This window comes from Octopus sinensis, linkage group LG9 (assembly GCF_006345805.1).
Source record: "Octopus sinensis linkage group LG9, ASM634580v1, whole genome shotgun sequence".
Lineage (NCBI taxonomy): Eukaryota > Metazoa > Mollusca > Cephalopoda > Octopoda > Octopodidae > Octopus > Octopus sinensis.
This window is the reverse complement of record NC_043005.1, coordinates 15,239-32,138: the sequence shown is the minus strand read 5'-3', so window position 1 is coordinate 32,138 and position 16,900 is coordinate 15,239. Positions and strand designations below refer to the sequence as shown.

The 16,900-nt window shown below is 36.9% G+C and overlaps 1 protein-coding gene across 1 annotated transcript in view; it reads left to right on the top strand.

Annotated features, from left to right (window-relative positions):
* The window catches only part of LOC115215551 (polyunsaturated fatty acid lipoxygenase ALOX15B-like), a 234,486-nt gene that overhangs the window by 205,271 nt on the left and 12,315 nt on the right, over window positions 1–16,900 (top strand). The window contains exons 9-10 of the mRNA XM_036505710.1: window positions 4,955–5,047; window positions 15,386–15,446. Coding sequence (XP_036361603.1) covers window positions 4,955–5,047; window positions 15,386–15,446 — 154 coding nt within the window. The remainder of the gene's footprint in view (window positions 1–4,954; window positions 5,048–15,385; window positions 15,447–16,900) is intronic.

The following is a 16,900-nucleotide window of genomic DNA, read 5'->3' as shown; positions in this document are numbered from 1 at the left end:
CAGCGATAGTGCTCTTCTCAGTACATGAACCGTACCAGTTAACACGATTTTTTCCACTTCCTGTAGGGATGGTAAGCCTGGAATCATTTTCAAATAGGTTTCAGTACCTTTTTTTATCATTCCTACAGATCCTACAATCACTGGTACTGTAGTTGCCTTGAGATTCTGAACTTATCACTTTATACTGTGTTTATTATTATTATTATTATTATTATTATTATAGACGTCGCCGCACATTATACAATATCATGTGGTTGTTGATTGAAGATGTTGTATCTATCGGGGTTTTGTACTGTTTGTCAAGTCACAACAAAGACCTCACACAGACAGTACTTTACACAATATGCGTGCAGTTCCAAGTAATGCCGACTTTTGCAATACATCTTGATTGTAGGGTATTTTTAAGGTTTTTAGATGTTTTTTTTTTAGATTGGGTGGTATTGATTGCTTTTTCTGTGTATAATAGATCATGTTTTCCTCTAGCCTTCTTTCTGCAACCTCTCTGTTCTTCTGGTAGTAGGTTCTGGTTGTCACGGTGCTCGTAAATGCTTTCTGAAAGCATTCTTGTTAACGGATTCCACACTAGTGGTAAGCAAGTGATTGGTCTATAATTGCTAGCTGTACTACCCTTGCTTTTATCTTTCATAAGGGGTTGTGTCCTCCCTCTAGCCATCTAATCTGGTATTATTCTTCCATTAAAGCAATCCTGCAATTGTTCCCTCAGCCGCCTTCATGTAAACTACTAAATTTCTTTTGCCATTACCCTTGAACAAACTCTAGTCCTGGCGCCATCTAATTCGGCATTTTTCCTAACACTTAATACACTAGGCGCAGGAGTGGCTGTGTGGTAAGTAGCTTGTTTACCAGCCGCATGGTTCCGGGTTCAGTCCCACTGCGTGGCACCTTGGGCAAGTGTCTTCTACTATAGCCTACGGCCGACCAAAGCCTTGTGAGTGGATTTGGTAGATGGAAACTGAAAGAAGCCCGTCGTATATATATATATATGTATGTGTGTTTGTGTATCTGTGTTTGTCCCCCTAGCATTGCTTGACAACCGATGCTGGTGTGTTTATGTCCCCGTCACTTAGCGGTTCGGCAAAAGAGACCTATAGAATAAGTACTGGGCTTACAAAAGAATAAGTCCCAGGGTCGAGTTGCTCGATTAAAGACGGTGCTCCAGCATGGCCGCAGTCAAATGACTGAAACAAGTAAAAGAGTAAAAGAGAGTAGCTAATCATAGATTTGGCTGTTTCTCACTCACTGCTTCTTCCTCACTTTCTTTAACCATACTGCATTTGGTCTATCCCAAATATTACTGCAAAACTTTCTAGCTTCTTCTGCATTAGGTTTCTCATCTTTATTTGGTTATAAAATCTCCTTTGGTCTGTCTCAAATAATCTATTCTGTTGATACAGATCTATTCTTTTCTTATAACTGGAGATGCTGCCTGCTACTGCTATGATACGCTGTTTCAAATCTTCTATTATTGTCCCAAATGCTTTCTTGCCTAGGTATCTTTTTTCAAGGGAAGATTTGCATCTTGTGCTTCCTAACTTGTTCAGTTTCCAGGCTTCTATTCTACCCAGGTCTTGTTTTAAAGTCTCCACTTTGTTTTGTAGTCTCCTTTTCCACATTTGCTCTTTTAAAATCTTTCCCTGTGTGATATCCAATCTTCTAGTAACTACTACCCTTCCTGCACAGATCAATAAGTTAGTGTCTCCTATATTTTTAGCATCTATCCTGCTGCTGATAACAGAATCTACTTTCCAAGTCACTCCTTGTAGCTTCCTTCTGTTGATGTCTTTTAATGCTGGAAATCTTTTTCTTGTTTCTTTACTCATTTATTTCCTGAAACTCATCTAAAATATTCTCATCTTCCCCACTTAAATCACTCAAATCACTCAAAGCCAGTTGTCCCTTCCTTATTGTTATTATTTTTTTCCTTTGGGTTCTTCTTTTGTTTCAGTTGTATCTCTTATGTCGTTGTTTGTCTTTCCCACTGTCTGGTCTTTCTTTTCCAGTTCTCAAGTGATCTCTTCTCCCCTCCATTCTGTCATCCACTTCATTAGCTTGATCTACTGATCTCAGCTCAGTTACTTGAAACATACCCTTCTCTACCCAAAGTATCAACACCCGTTTTCTATAGCCCCTTCTTTTAGGTTCACTTTCTAAGTAGCACTGCATCACTATCCTGTTTCCTTCGCTGGTCCACTTCCTCCTCCTTGGAAGTCGTAGAGATGCATTGTACTGTCGGTGACAGTAATTTCTGCTTGATGAATACTTTATAAGGAACATCTCCAAATCTTCTGGGAAAATATTATGGAAAATTAACCATAAAATAACAAAATATCTATATATTATTGCTAATAAAATTTGCAATACATACATACAAACATGTATAGATAGATAGATAGATAGATAGATAGACAGACGGAGAGATACACAGACATGCAGACTGGTAGACAGACAGATAGACAGACAGACAGACAGACAGACAGACAGACAGATAGATAGATAGATAGATAGATAGATAGATGGATAGATAGATAAGTTTCTTTATTGGCCACACAGGGCTGCACACAGATGGGACAAGTTACAAGGTAGAGCTTTTCTTTTGGGGGATGAAACAAAATAAAGGGTGGCGTAGGTTTTCGATCAAGAGGGATCGTAAAAGAGAAGAAAAGAACAAAAAAAAATGAAAAAGAAAAAAAAGAAAAAAGAAAAAAAGAAAAGGAAAAGGAACAAAAGAAAAGAGATATGAAAAAAGAAGAAAAATAGATAGATAGATAGATAGATAGATAGATAGTTGTGAACTCGAGTCAGGTTTCCTATAAAACAACCTAGATATTAATAAATTAAACTTATAGAAGACTAGGACTAAAAACCCATGAAAGCATTGCTCCATTGTGGTCACCCCTGTAACACTGAAGCCAGTAAAACAGCAAAAAACTATAAAAATGTATTCGTTTTAAATCGCTTATCGCATATATGATGTAAAATACAAGATGAAAATAATATTCTTTTTCAGGTTTAACCCATATGCTGATGCAAATTGTCAGTGCTCACATGCATAGGAATATATTTCCGACGCATCCACTCTTCAAAATTTTGGCCCCTCACACTTATTTACTTATGCTTATCAACGAGTAAGTGCTTTTTATTTCTTGTTATTTTAATGAATAAGTACACCATCTTCTAACAGATATTTTTGAATTTTATTATCGGAGACGTACTTGCGTAGCAGATGTTTTGATCTGATATGATGCGCTGAAACCAATGCAATTGCAGCCTGGAAGGCCATTCAGAAACATACAAAAAAACCCCAGTTGTTTGTAATATCATTCCTATCACTCCTGCCACTGCCACCACCATGACTACAACGACCACTTCTACTACTGCTCTCTCTCTCTCTCACACACAGCCTTTTTTCACTCTCCATCAGTGTTGTTTTTAGGCGGGACCTTTCACCACTTTTGGAATGTTGGTTGAGGTTATTTGCATCCTTCGTCCGTCGTCTCATGAGGATCTTCCTCTTCCTTGGAATCTTGTTCCTTTTTGTGTTGGCCTTATGCTGTGGGACATATTTCTGGTTCCGATTGGAGAGATTCTGGGTGCTTCCTTAAGACTGTATTTCTCTAGCTACTTTTGGTCCATACATAGACATTTCTATTATGTTGTGATCCGAAACTAGTGTCGGCGTCATTTTCACACCATGAACGATGTCCATATTATTTGTGAAGCAGAGATCCAAAATGTTATTCGCCCTAGTTGGTCTAAGTACAACTTGCTCCGTGAATAGGTCGTTAGTGAGGTTGAGCAGGGACTCCACCTGTGCTTGATTGCAATGAGTCATTCTTGAAAGCATGAGTCCTTCGGGCCATTTGACGTTGGGGAAGTTGAAATCACTCATAAGAAATACGCTCACGTGGTGTTCCAGTTTCATGAGGATTTCTTTAATTCTTGTGAGGCAATCGTCAAACTTGCCTATGTGGTTTGGACCATCTGGTGGGCGATATGTATTGCATACGACTATATTGTGTTGTCTTATGTTGTCTTATGAGAGAATGAAGGATGTGGAGAGACGGAGTGAGAAGAGAAGTATATGAGGGAGAGGGTGAGGTGAGAGGGAAAGAGGTAGATGGAGAGGGAGACAAAAGAAGGGAGAGAGAAGTGAGAAAAGGAGGAAGATATGAAATGGAAGGAGAGGAGAGGAAAAGTGAGAGTTATGAAACAGAGAGGGAGAGAGGTAGATGTAGAAAGAGACAAAGGGAGGGAGAGACAGAATGAGGGAAAGAGATGAGAAAAGGAGAAGGATATGGAAAAGAGAGGGAGAGAGATAGGTGTAAAGAGAGACAAAGGAAGGGAGAGGGAAGCGGAAAAAGAAAGAAGATATGAAAAAGGAGAGGGGAGATAGGAAGAGGAAGGTCTGAAAGAGAGAGTGAAGGAGCTGGTAACGAAGATATGAAGGAAAGAGCACAACAACAGGTATAGATCGAGAGGGCCGCTGTAAAAAAGATGAAGTGAAAAAACGACAGTGAAAAGAAAAAGGGTTCGTCACGAATTCGCTGCCGTAAATTTTATAAAACACAATTTCCAGAACTAGATACAGAACGCTCAACCGCAATTCAGCATGTATAAAGTTCTACAAATTATATGTATGTGTATCTTTCAAATGCCTTCACTTTGGCGCGCTGAGATCGGGAATTACTCTGCAGTTAATAAACTACAGCAGTCAATTTACCGGTTAGAGAACATTTTTTTATTTAAAATTAACGACAGATGCTGATGATCTTGCAGATGTTTGCGTGTCCATATACGTAAATATTAACGAGTGAAACTAATTAGTACATAGGTAATGGTTTTTTATTTTATATATATATATTAAAAATATTCCTCTCTACAGTATTATTATGTGAATTAATACATTTTTTCTCCTGAATCTATGTTTTTGCAGTTTCGCATTCGAGAAACTTATGAATCCTGGTGCTTGGGTCGACCAAACAATGACCATTGGATCGGAGGGAATGATAAAACTGGTTTGTAAAGGGTAAGGTAGATGCTGAACGCGCGCACGCACACACACACACACACACACACACACACACACACACACACACACACACACACACATATAAATACTCGTCCATCTACCCCAATAAGTATTTATTTAAACGCATATGTATCTACATAAATGTAAGCATATTTATTCATTTATATATGTGTACACCCATGTTTATATATCTATATGTGTGTATGTGTGTGTACATCCACACCTATATCATATATATATACATGTATATATCTATATGTGTATACACACACAGACGCATACACACATTTATACGTATGTATACATATATGCATATATATATATACACACACACATAGATATACATGGGTATATATGTATACATACATTGACTGACATACGTATGTGTGTATGTGTGTGTAACACACACATATATATGCACATGTTTGCATATACAAATATATTTGATATTACTAGTATTGGCTGTGTGGTAAGTAGCTTGCTTACCAATCACATGGTTCCGGGTTCAGTCCCACCGCGTGACACCTTGGGCAAGTGTCTTCTACTATAGTCTCGAGCAGACCAAAGCCTTGTGAGTGGATTTGGTAGACGGAAACTGAAAGAAGCCCGTCGTATATATGTGTATATATACATTTATATATGTATGTGTGTGTGCATATATTTGTGTCTGTGTTTGTCCCCCAAACATCGCTTGACAACCGATGCTGGTATGTTTATGTCCTCGTAACTTAGTGGTTTGGCAAAGAGACCAATACAATAAGTACTAGGCTTCCAAAGAATAAGTCCTGTGATCGATTTGCTCGACTAAAAGGCGGTGCTCCAGCATGGCCGCAGTCAAATGACTGAAACGAGTAAAAGAGTAAAAGAGTATATATATATGTATATATATATATTTTTTTCTGTAAACTGTTTTTAACATTTTCTTATTATTATCAAAGAATGTATATATGTATTGTAATTTTTTGTGCCCAATATTTTAATGAACTTTTTTTTATATTTTCCCAAGATTTTTCCTTGTAAACTGTTTTTAACATGTTCTTATTATTATCAAAGAATGCATATATATATATATATTGTAATATTTTTGTGACAACCAGTACTTAACACAACAAAGCTTTACAGTTTACTTTTGATAATCTTTTTCTAAAAAAGTGAAACCGGTCAAGTGAATAGACATCTTTTAAAATTGCATTTTCGCACCTCCTTTCATATATATATATATATATATATATATATATAATATATATATATATAATATATATATATATATATATATATATCCAAATAAGCAACAAGAATATCTTCGGTAATCTGGTACGATCTTAATAAATATTAGATTTATAATTCTCTTTTAATCCAACTTATTGAAATAATCAACCCCTACTAGCCAAGTATAATCTTATAGATTAAAGCGGATGCATATTTGTATATGTTTGTATAAGTATAAAGGAATCTCTGTATTTTCTGTAACTATTTAGTTTATGGATGGCCATTGTGATCATTTAGCATTGACCTAGTTTTCTTGATACAAAATCGCATTGCCAAATAGGAGTAAACAGCCTCTAAGACAATATAACCCCTTCCACTTTAATTTTCTTTAGGAATAATTTCTGACATTTATTTCACCCCTACCTACTTCTATAAATAGAAAATCTCTTTTGTCTCCATCCAACAGAACATCCCTCCCCACTTTCTAGCAGTTCCATATAACTTAAAGAATATTCTTCAGTCAGAAGATAAATTCTAAGACCTTAATGTTCTTAACATTCAAATCAACATCTTTGTCCGTATATCTACCCGCTTTATAATATTATCAATTAACATGAAAATAAGTATATGTATTGATGGAAAACCTCTATTAATGGCTGATGATTGCTCAACATTTTAAAACTGTTGTAATACTTACAATGCTTAATAAAATGAAGTAGCGTGAAACGATCGTACCAAATTACTGAAGATATTCTTGTTGCTTATTTTGATTATAATCACCCCATGGATTTATATGGATAACACCGTACAAAATTCTGGCGCATCTAACTGAAGTACCATGTTCATTTGAATCTAAATTTTGCTGAACGTATATATATATATATTGGCCTGCTCGCTTAGCCAGCGAGGTGGCGTCATTTGAAGGCTAAAATAATGCGAAGCGCATTGTGACCAGCGATATGTAGCAACATCTGATAGCCTGGTCGGTCACAGTGATCACGGTGATATATATATATATATATATTACAAGAATAGTGTTGTCAGTGACTTTGAAGTTTTAGCCTTCCGCGGACTCAGATATTCTGGGTCATATATAGTCTCCAGTAAGTTTGGGTTTTTTTTTCTGCTGTAGATGGAGCTCTGGTTGTATGACGAGGTTTGATACAATAATATTACAGTAGATTTTTATTAATAAACGTTGGAGTTGTGTTATTGTTTAGAGTTCAGTGGCATGTGTACAACATTGCAATCAGGTGTGTCTGTTTAGGTGTGTCAGCTTCTGAGCTTGTTTTTTAGGGTTCACAAGAAAATGAAGGTCGGTGAGAAGTTATAAGTTATTCTGCAGCTAAGTAAGTAGGTTGAGTTATTGTTGTTGTTGCTATCTGTACTTAACTTGTTTGTTTTATGAAGTTAGAAGTTATTGTGCAGCGTTCTGTCCAACATGTAAAATTTTGTGATTCGGTGTGGGTTTATTTAAGCATATCAGCTTTAGGTCATGAAGATTTAAGCTTAGAAATTTGATTATCTAGAGTTCAGAAAAGACAGTAGGCGGAAAGGTTAGTTGGTCAGCAAATTCCTTTATTTGTTGATATTATTTGAGCTTTATTTAAGAGATTTATAAAAATTTTCTTACCTTGTTCTTTAGGGTTCACAAAAAGATGTATGTAGATGGACAGCTTGGTTGGTCAGCAGACTTCTAGCCCGGAGTTAATTTTTCTTGATGTTATATGATTACGACTAAGAAAATTTTACCATTGTCTTTTGGAGAGGTAAAGTTTGTGGACTATGTTTTTAAATGATTTCTTTTATTCGATTTCAACCTCCAGACCTGAAGTGATACACTTATCATCCAATAGAGCTCCATCTATATCCGAAAAGATAAATTTATCAGAGACTATATAAAGCCAAGATAAACTCAAACAAAAGCGGCGAGCTGGCAGAAACGTTATCACGCCGGACGAAATGCTTAGTGGTATTATGTCTGCTGTTACGTTCTGAGTTCAAATTCCGCCGAGGTCGACTTGCCTTTCCTTTCGGGGTCGATAAATTAAGTACCAGTTGAGCACTGGACTCGAAACTCATTTGTCTGTCCTTGTTTGTCTCCTCTGTGTTTAGGCCATTGTGGGCAATAAAGGAAGTAGATTGACAAGTTTATTTTTTTGAACCTGTGCAAAACAAACGAGATGTCGAAATATCATTCACTTCATAACAATGACACTCTTCTTTTGTTGCTTCTGTATCTTCTGGAGGAGTTACCTCAACCATATATTATTACCATTATTGTTGTTATTATTATTATTATTATTATTATTATTATTATTATATTATTAGTTGTTGTTGTTGTTGTTGTTGTTGTTGTTGTTGTTGTTGTTGTGTTGTTGTTGTTACTTTTTTTCTTCTTTCAAATTTTCTTCCATTTCTTGCCGAGTGTCTTCCCGACTCCTAGGGCAAAGAAACTCATAGTGTATATTGGTAGGCCATTAAACCAAACTCAGTATTTCGTTCATATTGAAAAAATTTTTTTTTTAAAGTTAAATTAAAATACATGAGCAGCAACAGTTCTCACATCGACAATGCTCTTCTCAATACGTGTGATGTACCAGTTAAGACAATCTTTTGCACTTCTTGCAGGGATGGTAAGCCAGGGATCATTCTCATATAATTTTCGGTTCCCTTCTTGATCATTCCTAGTGCTCCTACGATCACTGGTATTGTAACCGCCTTGAGATGCCACATTTTCTCAATTTCAATGAGTAGGTCTTTATATTTTGAGCTTGTCAAACTCTTTCGCTGAGATATTATGATCACAGGGGATGCTCATGTCGATCAATAAGCAAACTTTATTGTTTTGGTCTTTCACAACAATATCTGGTTTATTGGCCTTGATGGTTCGGTCTGTATGTACTGGAAAGTCCCACAGAATGGTTACATTTTCTCCTTCAGTTACAGCCTCAGGGTGGTGATTATACCACTTGTCGGCAGTTTTGATATTGTAATGCCGACTTATTAGCCAGTGGAGATATTGGCCAACTCTGTCATGTCTTAATTTATACTCCACTGGTGCTATGACTTTACATCCAGAGATTAGGTGGTCCACTGTTTCAATCATGTCGTTGCAGAATCGGCATTTTGGGTCTGCTCCATTTTTCATCACATTGGCCTGGTAGTTCCGGGTTAATAGGCTTTGGTCTTGAGCAGCCAGGATGAAACCTTCGCTCTCTGCTTTTAGCCCTGAGCTCCGCAGCCACTGATGGGTTTGCTTCTGGTCAACATCAGCTTGTTTGCTGCGGGTCACATATTGCCGTGCAGAGGTTTCTCCTCCCACCTATCAGCCAATTGCTCGTGCGCTTTTTCATTGCCATCATTTTCACCTTCTTTGCAACAATAGTTGCCTTACTTCCCTCGGTTGTTCAGTTTGGGTATCCTGCACGAGATCAATAGCAAATTTTTTGCTTTCCTTGATGATAGAATGAAGCTTCTTTCGTCTCTCGTGATTTTCCACGAGCTTTAGCATCCAGTCATTCGATATTTCGAGATATTTGGCCAGTCCAATTGTGGTTGTTTTGTAAGCTAGTTCAAATTGGATCAGGCCTCGACCTCCTTGGGCTCTGGGAAGGTAAAGGCGATCTACGTCTGCCTTTGGGTGGTGCATCCTATTACAACTCAGCAGCTTGCGTATTTTTCTATCTATATTCTTATTTCACTCATATTCCAGTTCAACACATTGTAGCTATAAGTAACAACTGGAACTGCTAAGGAATTTATAGCTAACACCTTGTTACGTGGATTTAGTTCAGATTTCAGGACTGCACGAACTCTCCTATAACATTCCTTCCTGATTTTCTCTTTCATGCTTGCATGCTGAATACCAGAGCCTTCATTTATCCCTAAATATTTGTATGTTTGTTCTTGCTCAAGCTCTCTTATGACTGTGTCAACATCTAACACGACTGAATTTGTGGTCTTCACTTTCCCTTTCTGGAAAGTGGCCTTGGCACACTTCTCAAGTCCAAACTCCATCCCGATGTCATCGCTGAATGCTTTCACGGTGCGCAATAGGCCTTCAAGTTCATTATTGTCTTTACCATAAAGTTTTAAGTCATCCATATAAAATAGATGGTTTATTTTTTTATTGGCAATTTTATACCCATACCCTGTTCTGTTTAATTCACTTGTTAGGGGTATTAGGGCTATGCAGAATATTAAAGGTGAAAGTGAGTCACCTTGAAAAATTCCACAGTTGATGTTTATATTTTCTGAGGCAAGTACTCCATTAGAGTGGTATAATTGGAGATTCGTATTCCACAACGACATATTGTGCTTCAGGAAGTTTGAAATCACAGGGGAAATTTTGAAGATGTCCAGCGATCTCAAGATCCATGGATGCGGTATACTGTCGAAGGCCTTTTTATAGTCAATCCATGCGGTGCTGAGATTTCTGCGCTTGTTGTGACAGTTCTCAGGATCATACGATTGATTAGCAGTTGATCTTTGCATCCGTAAGAGCCTCGGCGGCACCCTTTTTGTTCAATGGGGAAAATATCGTTCTTCTCCATGAATGCATATGTTTTCTCCGCCAGGATAGATGTTAGGATTTTATACGTGGTGGATAGACAGGTTATAGGCCGATAGTTTTTTGGAAGGTTGGTTTCGTTATTCTTTGGGAGTAGGTAAGTAATGCCACTTGCTAACCATTCAGGTGTTTTCTTTGGGTCTCTCATAATTCCATTGAGCAGCTGAACTAGCTTACCGTGTGCGCACGGGAGCGATGCGAGCCAGAAATTCGGCACCCTATCTTTACGGGGGATTTCCAATTATGGGCCTTCGTGAGTGCTTTTCTTAGGTCTGCTATTGTGATGTCTTCCCATGCTTGTTGTTGTAAATTTTGGTAGGATCCTTCAGTTTGTATAATCCAGTCTGCATTTATGTTGTACGTCTTCTTGTCACTCCAAATCCTTTTCCAAAAGTTTTGAACTTCTTCCATGGGAGGGGGGTCTTTAACGGTTACTTTCTCCTTCCCTATTTCTCTGTAGAATTTTTGGCATTGGATGTGAACAGCTTATTTTGCTTTTAAAACTTGTTTCTCTTCTCAATCTTCGTATTCTTTGGGCTTTTGCTTGGACTTTTTGTTTCAGCGTTTTTCTTTATTGATATCAGTTCTTCTCTTGGTGAGGATCCAAATTTTCTCTTCATCTTTCTTCCTGTTCTGGATCTTACATCATTTCCACATATTAGTTCATTTAATATTGATATTTCCCCTCTCATAAATTCAATCTCTTTTTCAATTTTACTTCTCCAGGTTTGATTTCTTCCCAGGTTTTGTTTTCTTTGTTTTTTCGGGGGCATACAGCTGGTTTCAATTGCCCTAGCAGAAGCGTAAATAATTTCATTTAACTCAGTAAAATCAGGTTTTAATTCTCGTATTATTTCATTTGTTACATAGTTGCCAATTTGGATTTGTTTTTTATTTTGGTTTGTATTTGAGAGTTTATGAAGCGGTTCTCTATCATTCATACTTGTATGTCTTACAACTTCAAGCGTATTCAGGATTTTCTGCCTCATTTCTGCCATGGACTCTCTGTGTTCTTCAGCAAATGCGAGATCTTCAGTTACTGTTGTTTTTTCGTTTTCCTGGCTATCTTTAACAGGTACAATAGAATTTCTTGTATCTTCAGGCCTTTGCGTACTTTGGTCAGATGGCAGTGTTTCAATTAAGCCTCGTGGCGGGCTATACTGTTCATCTGATTCTTCATTTCCTTTGTGTCTTATATTTATGTCATTTTCCGTTGCGTGCTTGATCGCGCTTATTTCACTGTCTGTGAGTCTGTTATTTCTAAAGATATCCCTCCTCACATTTGCTAATTTGTTCTCGTCCAAATAGGGCTACTGTCTTGATTCCGTGTTCTCCATATACTGTAAGAGTTTGCGGTGTGTCTCTCTTGAGATGGCCTACCTAATGCATAGTAATAAGCGTATATTACTTCTTTATACTCTCTCGGGTCCATTTGTTCCGCTTACATTTTTCTTTCTGTGGTGGTTGTGGTGGTGAACTTGGAGGGCTCGAGTTGGGGGATTTCCCGTTCAAGTGACCATCCATGTCCGTATTCGGAGAAGAGTTTGTGCCAGTTGATGACTTTTTGATCCCAGGCTGGCTCTTCCCTGGGGGACGCGCTTCCAGATTAACCATAGGACAAGCGATTTGGTATACTGATTTAGTTTTCCTTTTAGTTTCCAAACACATTTTGGTGCTACGATAATGTTATCATTTTTTTAGCTTTGATTGGCTCGTGGGGAGACGGCCATCATTGCCGTTACAATTATAATCGTACCATTATAGCAGCCGTAGTCGGCTTATTATTGTTATTATCATCACCATTACCATCACTATCATCATTATCACCACCATTACCATCATCATTATCATCATCACCATCACCATCACCACCATCATCATCAATGATATTGTTTTATGTGTAGTCACAGTATTATTATTATTATTATTATTATTATTATTATTATTATTATTATTATTATTATTATTATTATTCTATGTTTGACTTTTGCTTTACATTTGTACAAGTTGGCTCCAAGTCTTACCCAGAGACCTCAAGAGACAACAGGTTGGAAGTTCCTGTTGTTGTTATGCCTAGTGTGCCATATATTTGGTTTTGTATTTAGTGTTTTACTAGTGAATGTCTAAAAAAAACATACGAAAATTATGTTTGTTTTAAAACTTGAGATTATATAGAAAGTATTTTGCGTAGGATATGAGCAGTTCCCATGAGCATTATCTTTTGAATTTCTGCCATTTTGGGTTTCCTGGTATCTGAGTTAGGTAGCAATCAGCCCCTTTTGCTATCATTCCCGGGGCACCTATAACAACAGGTATTGTTTTAGTCTTCAGTTTCCACATTTTGCTGATTTCTATTTCAAGATCTTTATATTTGCTCAGTTTTTGGTAGGTCTTGACAGATACGTTTATATCGATTGGGGCAGTCATATCAATGAGGAGGCATTTTCTTTGTCTGAAGTCTTTCAATATGATGTCTGGCCTATTTGCATCTATCTTCCTGTCAGTTTGAATGGTGAAGTTCCAGAGGAGTGAGATGTGGTCATTTTCAAGCACAGGAGGTGGATTGTGTTCCCACCAGTTTTTTTCATGGGGCAAATCCAGGTTTTTGCAAATTACCCAGTGAATATATTGTGCAGCTCTATCATGCCTGTTGAGATACTCTGTAGGCGCTAGAAGACTGCACTTGGAGACAACATGATCAATGGTTTCATTTTGTTGTTGACATACACGACATGTTGGGCTACTGCCGTTCTTTAATATGTTGGCCTGATAGTTCCTTGTTGGTAGGCATTGATCTTGAGCTGCTATGATAAACCCTTCTGTTTCAGATTTTAAGCGAAAGGCCATTAGCCATTGATGGGTCAGGGCTTTGTCAATATCTGCATCATTCTCTCTCTTTGGGTATTTGCCATAGAGAGGTTTTTCTTGCCATTTATCATTCAGAATATCTAAAGCAGCAGTTTTAGCACGGGTTTTCATGCGCTTAGCTTTTTCTGTGCTTGTTTCTTGTATGTCTAATTCCGAAATTGGTTGTATTCGGAATTCACTTAGATATTCCTTTACCTGTTTTGTTACGGAGTATGATGCTTTCTTGTTTTCATGTTTTGAGACAAGTTTTAACATCCAGTCCTCAAAGTTTTTCAGGTAGGTGTCTAGGCCAATTGTAGCAATCTTCGTTGTTATTTCCAGTTGTAAAAGTCCACGGCCTCCCTCTTTTCTTGGCAGATAAAGTCGTTCTATATCTGCCTTAGGGTGGTGCATTCTATGCATTGTCAACAATTTTCGTATTTTTCTGTCAAGATTACATATTTTAGTAATTGACCAGGTAACAATATTGAAACTGTAAGGCACAACTGGTTTGGCTAAAGCATTGATCGCTTCGATCCTGTTTCTCACATTCAGCTCTGTCTTGAGTATTGCTCTTACTCTGCAATAACATTCCATCATCATCATCATCATCATCATCATCATCATCATCATCATCATCATCATCATCATTATTATTATTATTTTTTTAATTTTTTTTTTTATATTACCTAATGCGCCTACTATGATAGGAATTGTTTCTGTTTTTAGATTCCACATTCGGGTTACCTCTATTTCCAGGTCCTTGTATTTTGAAAGTTTCTCCATTTCTTTTAGAGACACTGTCATCTGCTGGTATTGATACATCAATTAGAAAGCATTTTTTCTTCATGATCTCTAACAACTATATCTGGCCTATTGGCCTTAATTTCTCTATCTGTGTGTATTGGCAAATCCCAGAGTATGGTTGCTTTCTCGTCTCGTTTTCTGTGACCTTCTCTGGAGTGTGCCTATACCATCTTTTTTCTGTTGTTATTCCATAATGTTAGCATAGCTTCCAGTGTATGTAGGTCCCAACTCTGTCATGTCTGTGAATATATTCCTTCCTAGCCAGGACTGGGCAGCCAGAGATAATATGATTTATTGTTTCTTGTCCATCTCCACATATTCTGCAGTTACTTGTCATATTTCTTTTCATTACATGTTTTTGGTAATTTCTGGTGGGGAGGCTTTGGTCTTGTGCTGCAATTAAAAATCCTTCCGTCTCTGCTTTGAGTCCTGAGCTTCTCAACCAATCCTGGGATTTTTCTTTATCTATTTCTTTTGCATTTAGTTTTTCTTGCCATCGTTTTATCATGGTCCGTTGTTGTTCTAGTTTTAGTTTCGATTTCATTTGTTTTATAGCTTTTGTTGTTTCTTCTTCTTCTTCTTCTTCTCTTCTTCTTCTTCTTCTTCTTCTTCTTCTTCTTCTTCTTCTTCTTCTTCTTCTTCTTTTCCTTCTTATTAATGCGGCGAGCTGGCAGAATCGTTAGCATGCTGGGTGATATGCTTAGCAGAATTTCTTCCGTCTTTATATTCTGAGTTCAAATTCCACCGAAGTCAATTTAGCTTTTATACCTGGTAGGTATCCACTACTTTTCAACAGTCTTTCAAGTGCTTGGAAGAATAATTTTCAGGAATAGCAAAAATATTTTTATAACATACTGGTATAATATTTACATATACACATGCATATATACTTTTTTCAGAATACAAGAATGGGACTTTTATCGAGATGGAATTCCTGCTAATGATTTTACAAACCGAAAAGTAAGTAATTCTTTTGTTGCTTATTATTTTGGTTTAACCCCAGGTAAATCTTCATTGAGGCGACAGATTCACGATCATTCTTCGAAGTATTCTCTCTCTAATTATTCATTCTACTTAGAATAATCTAAGACTACATTGTATAACGTACGTGAAACATTTCTTACATTTTTCACTTTGTACGTTTCTTGCATTTTTCGCTATGCACGTTTCTTACATCTCTCTGGCAGATCATACACATCTGAGGTGTTGTTTAACGTCAAGTTAACCCCTGCCATGCACATATCTAATCAAGAGAATTCCGATGATTACTATTTTCTCTGGGTATAATTGATGCTGTTCATTGTTGCTCCCGCTTCAAAATGGTCGGAGTGAATCAAAGAACTGTACTCTTCAAATGATCCTAGTATTTTTAAATTGGACTTGTTGTTGCCAGTAAAACACGTCTTTGGAGAAGCGTGCGCTGACTTCACTTGCAGACTATTGAACTTTCCTTTCTATTATCCTTTGCAGCGAGACACATTAAATTACAAACTTCTTATATAGAAATATCTATATATATGTGTGTGTGTGTGTAAAAAATACAATGCACGTGTATGTGTGTTTAGCCATAGAAGGCTCTGAAACAGTGCATCTTCGAGAAAAATTAATTTCATTTTCAAAATCTGCATCCCAAAGACAATGCTGTCCGTTAATAATAATTAAAAAATGTAATTTTCTATGAGAAATAACTCGACTTTTAGATCGACAATTCTCCCAGTCTCTATCTCCATCAATCTATCTGTATTTACCATGCTCTTTGATACTCACTCTTACTCGTATATGTATTAATTCTCACACATAGCCTTCATTTTGTTTAAAACCTGGTCTTCTAATGCTCACTTTCATTTTATGATACACAATTTATCACACAAAAAATGCTTAGCTTCCAAATTCTGTTTTCCCATTAGATTAAAATTATGAAACTTTAAACCTCTGTAACACTTTACTAAGATCTTTCAGGAATAAACGAATCACGAACTTGGATTCGTCGTGAAAAAGTACAATATACCAAATTTGAAATTTTTCACTTAATTTTAAAAATTTCGAAATTCATCTTTCATTTTCTCATGATAAACTTTCTCACTCTCAACAAAAGTATATCGCTCACGCTGAGTGTGTGGGTGTGTGCACATGAGTAAGGAGCTTCATTAGGTCAACATTGATTTAAAAAGGTATTTAAAAGATAACTTATTTTAATAACATGCTTTTCTGTTAGTAAATGCTTTTTCTTACTGAAGCGAGCGTGCGCGCACACACACACACACACACACACACACAATTACAATTTTTTGTTGTTGCTTACATCTTAGCAATAGATCATTGCTTTATCATTTCATAAAATGTGTTTTTGGGGAGTGAAGAATACTGAAAAACATCAATACATGTCAGAATGACAAAGAAACAAAGAAGATATC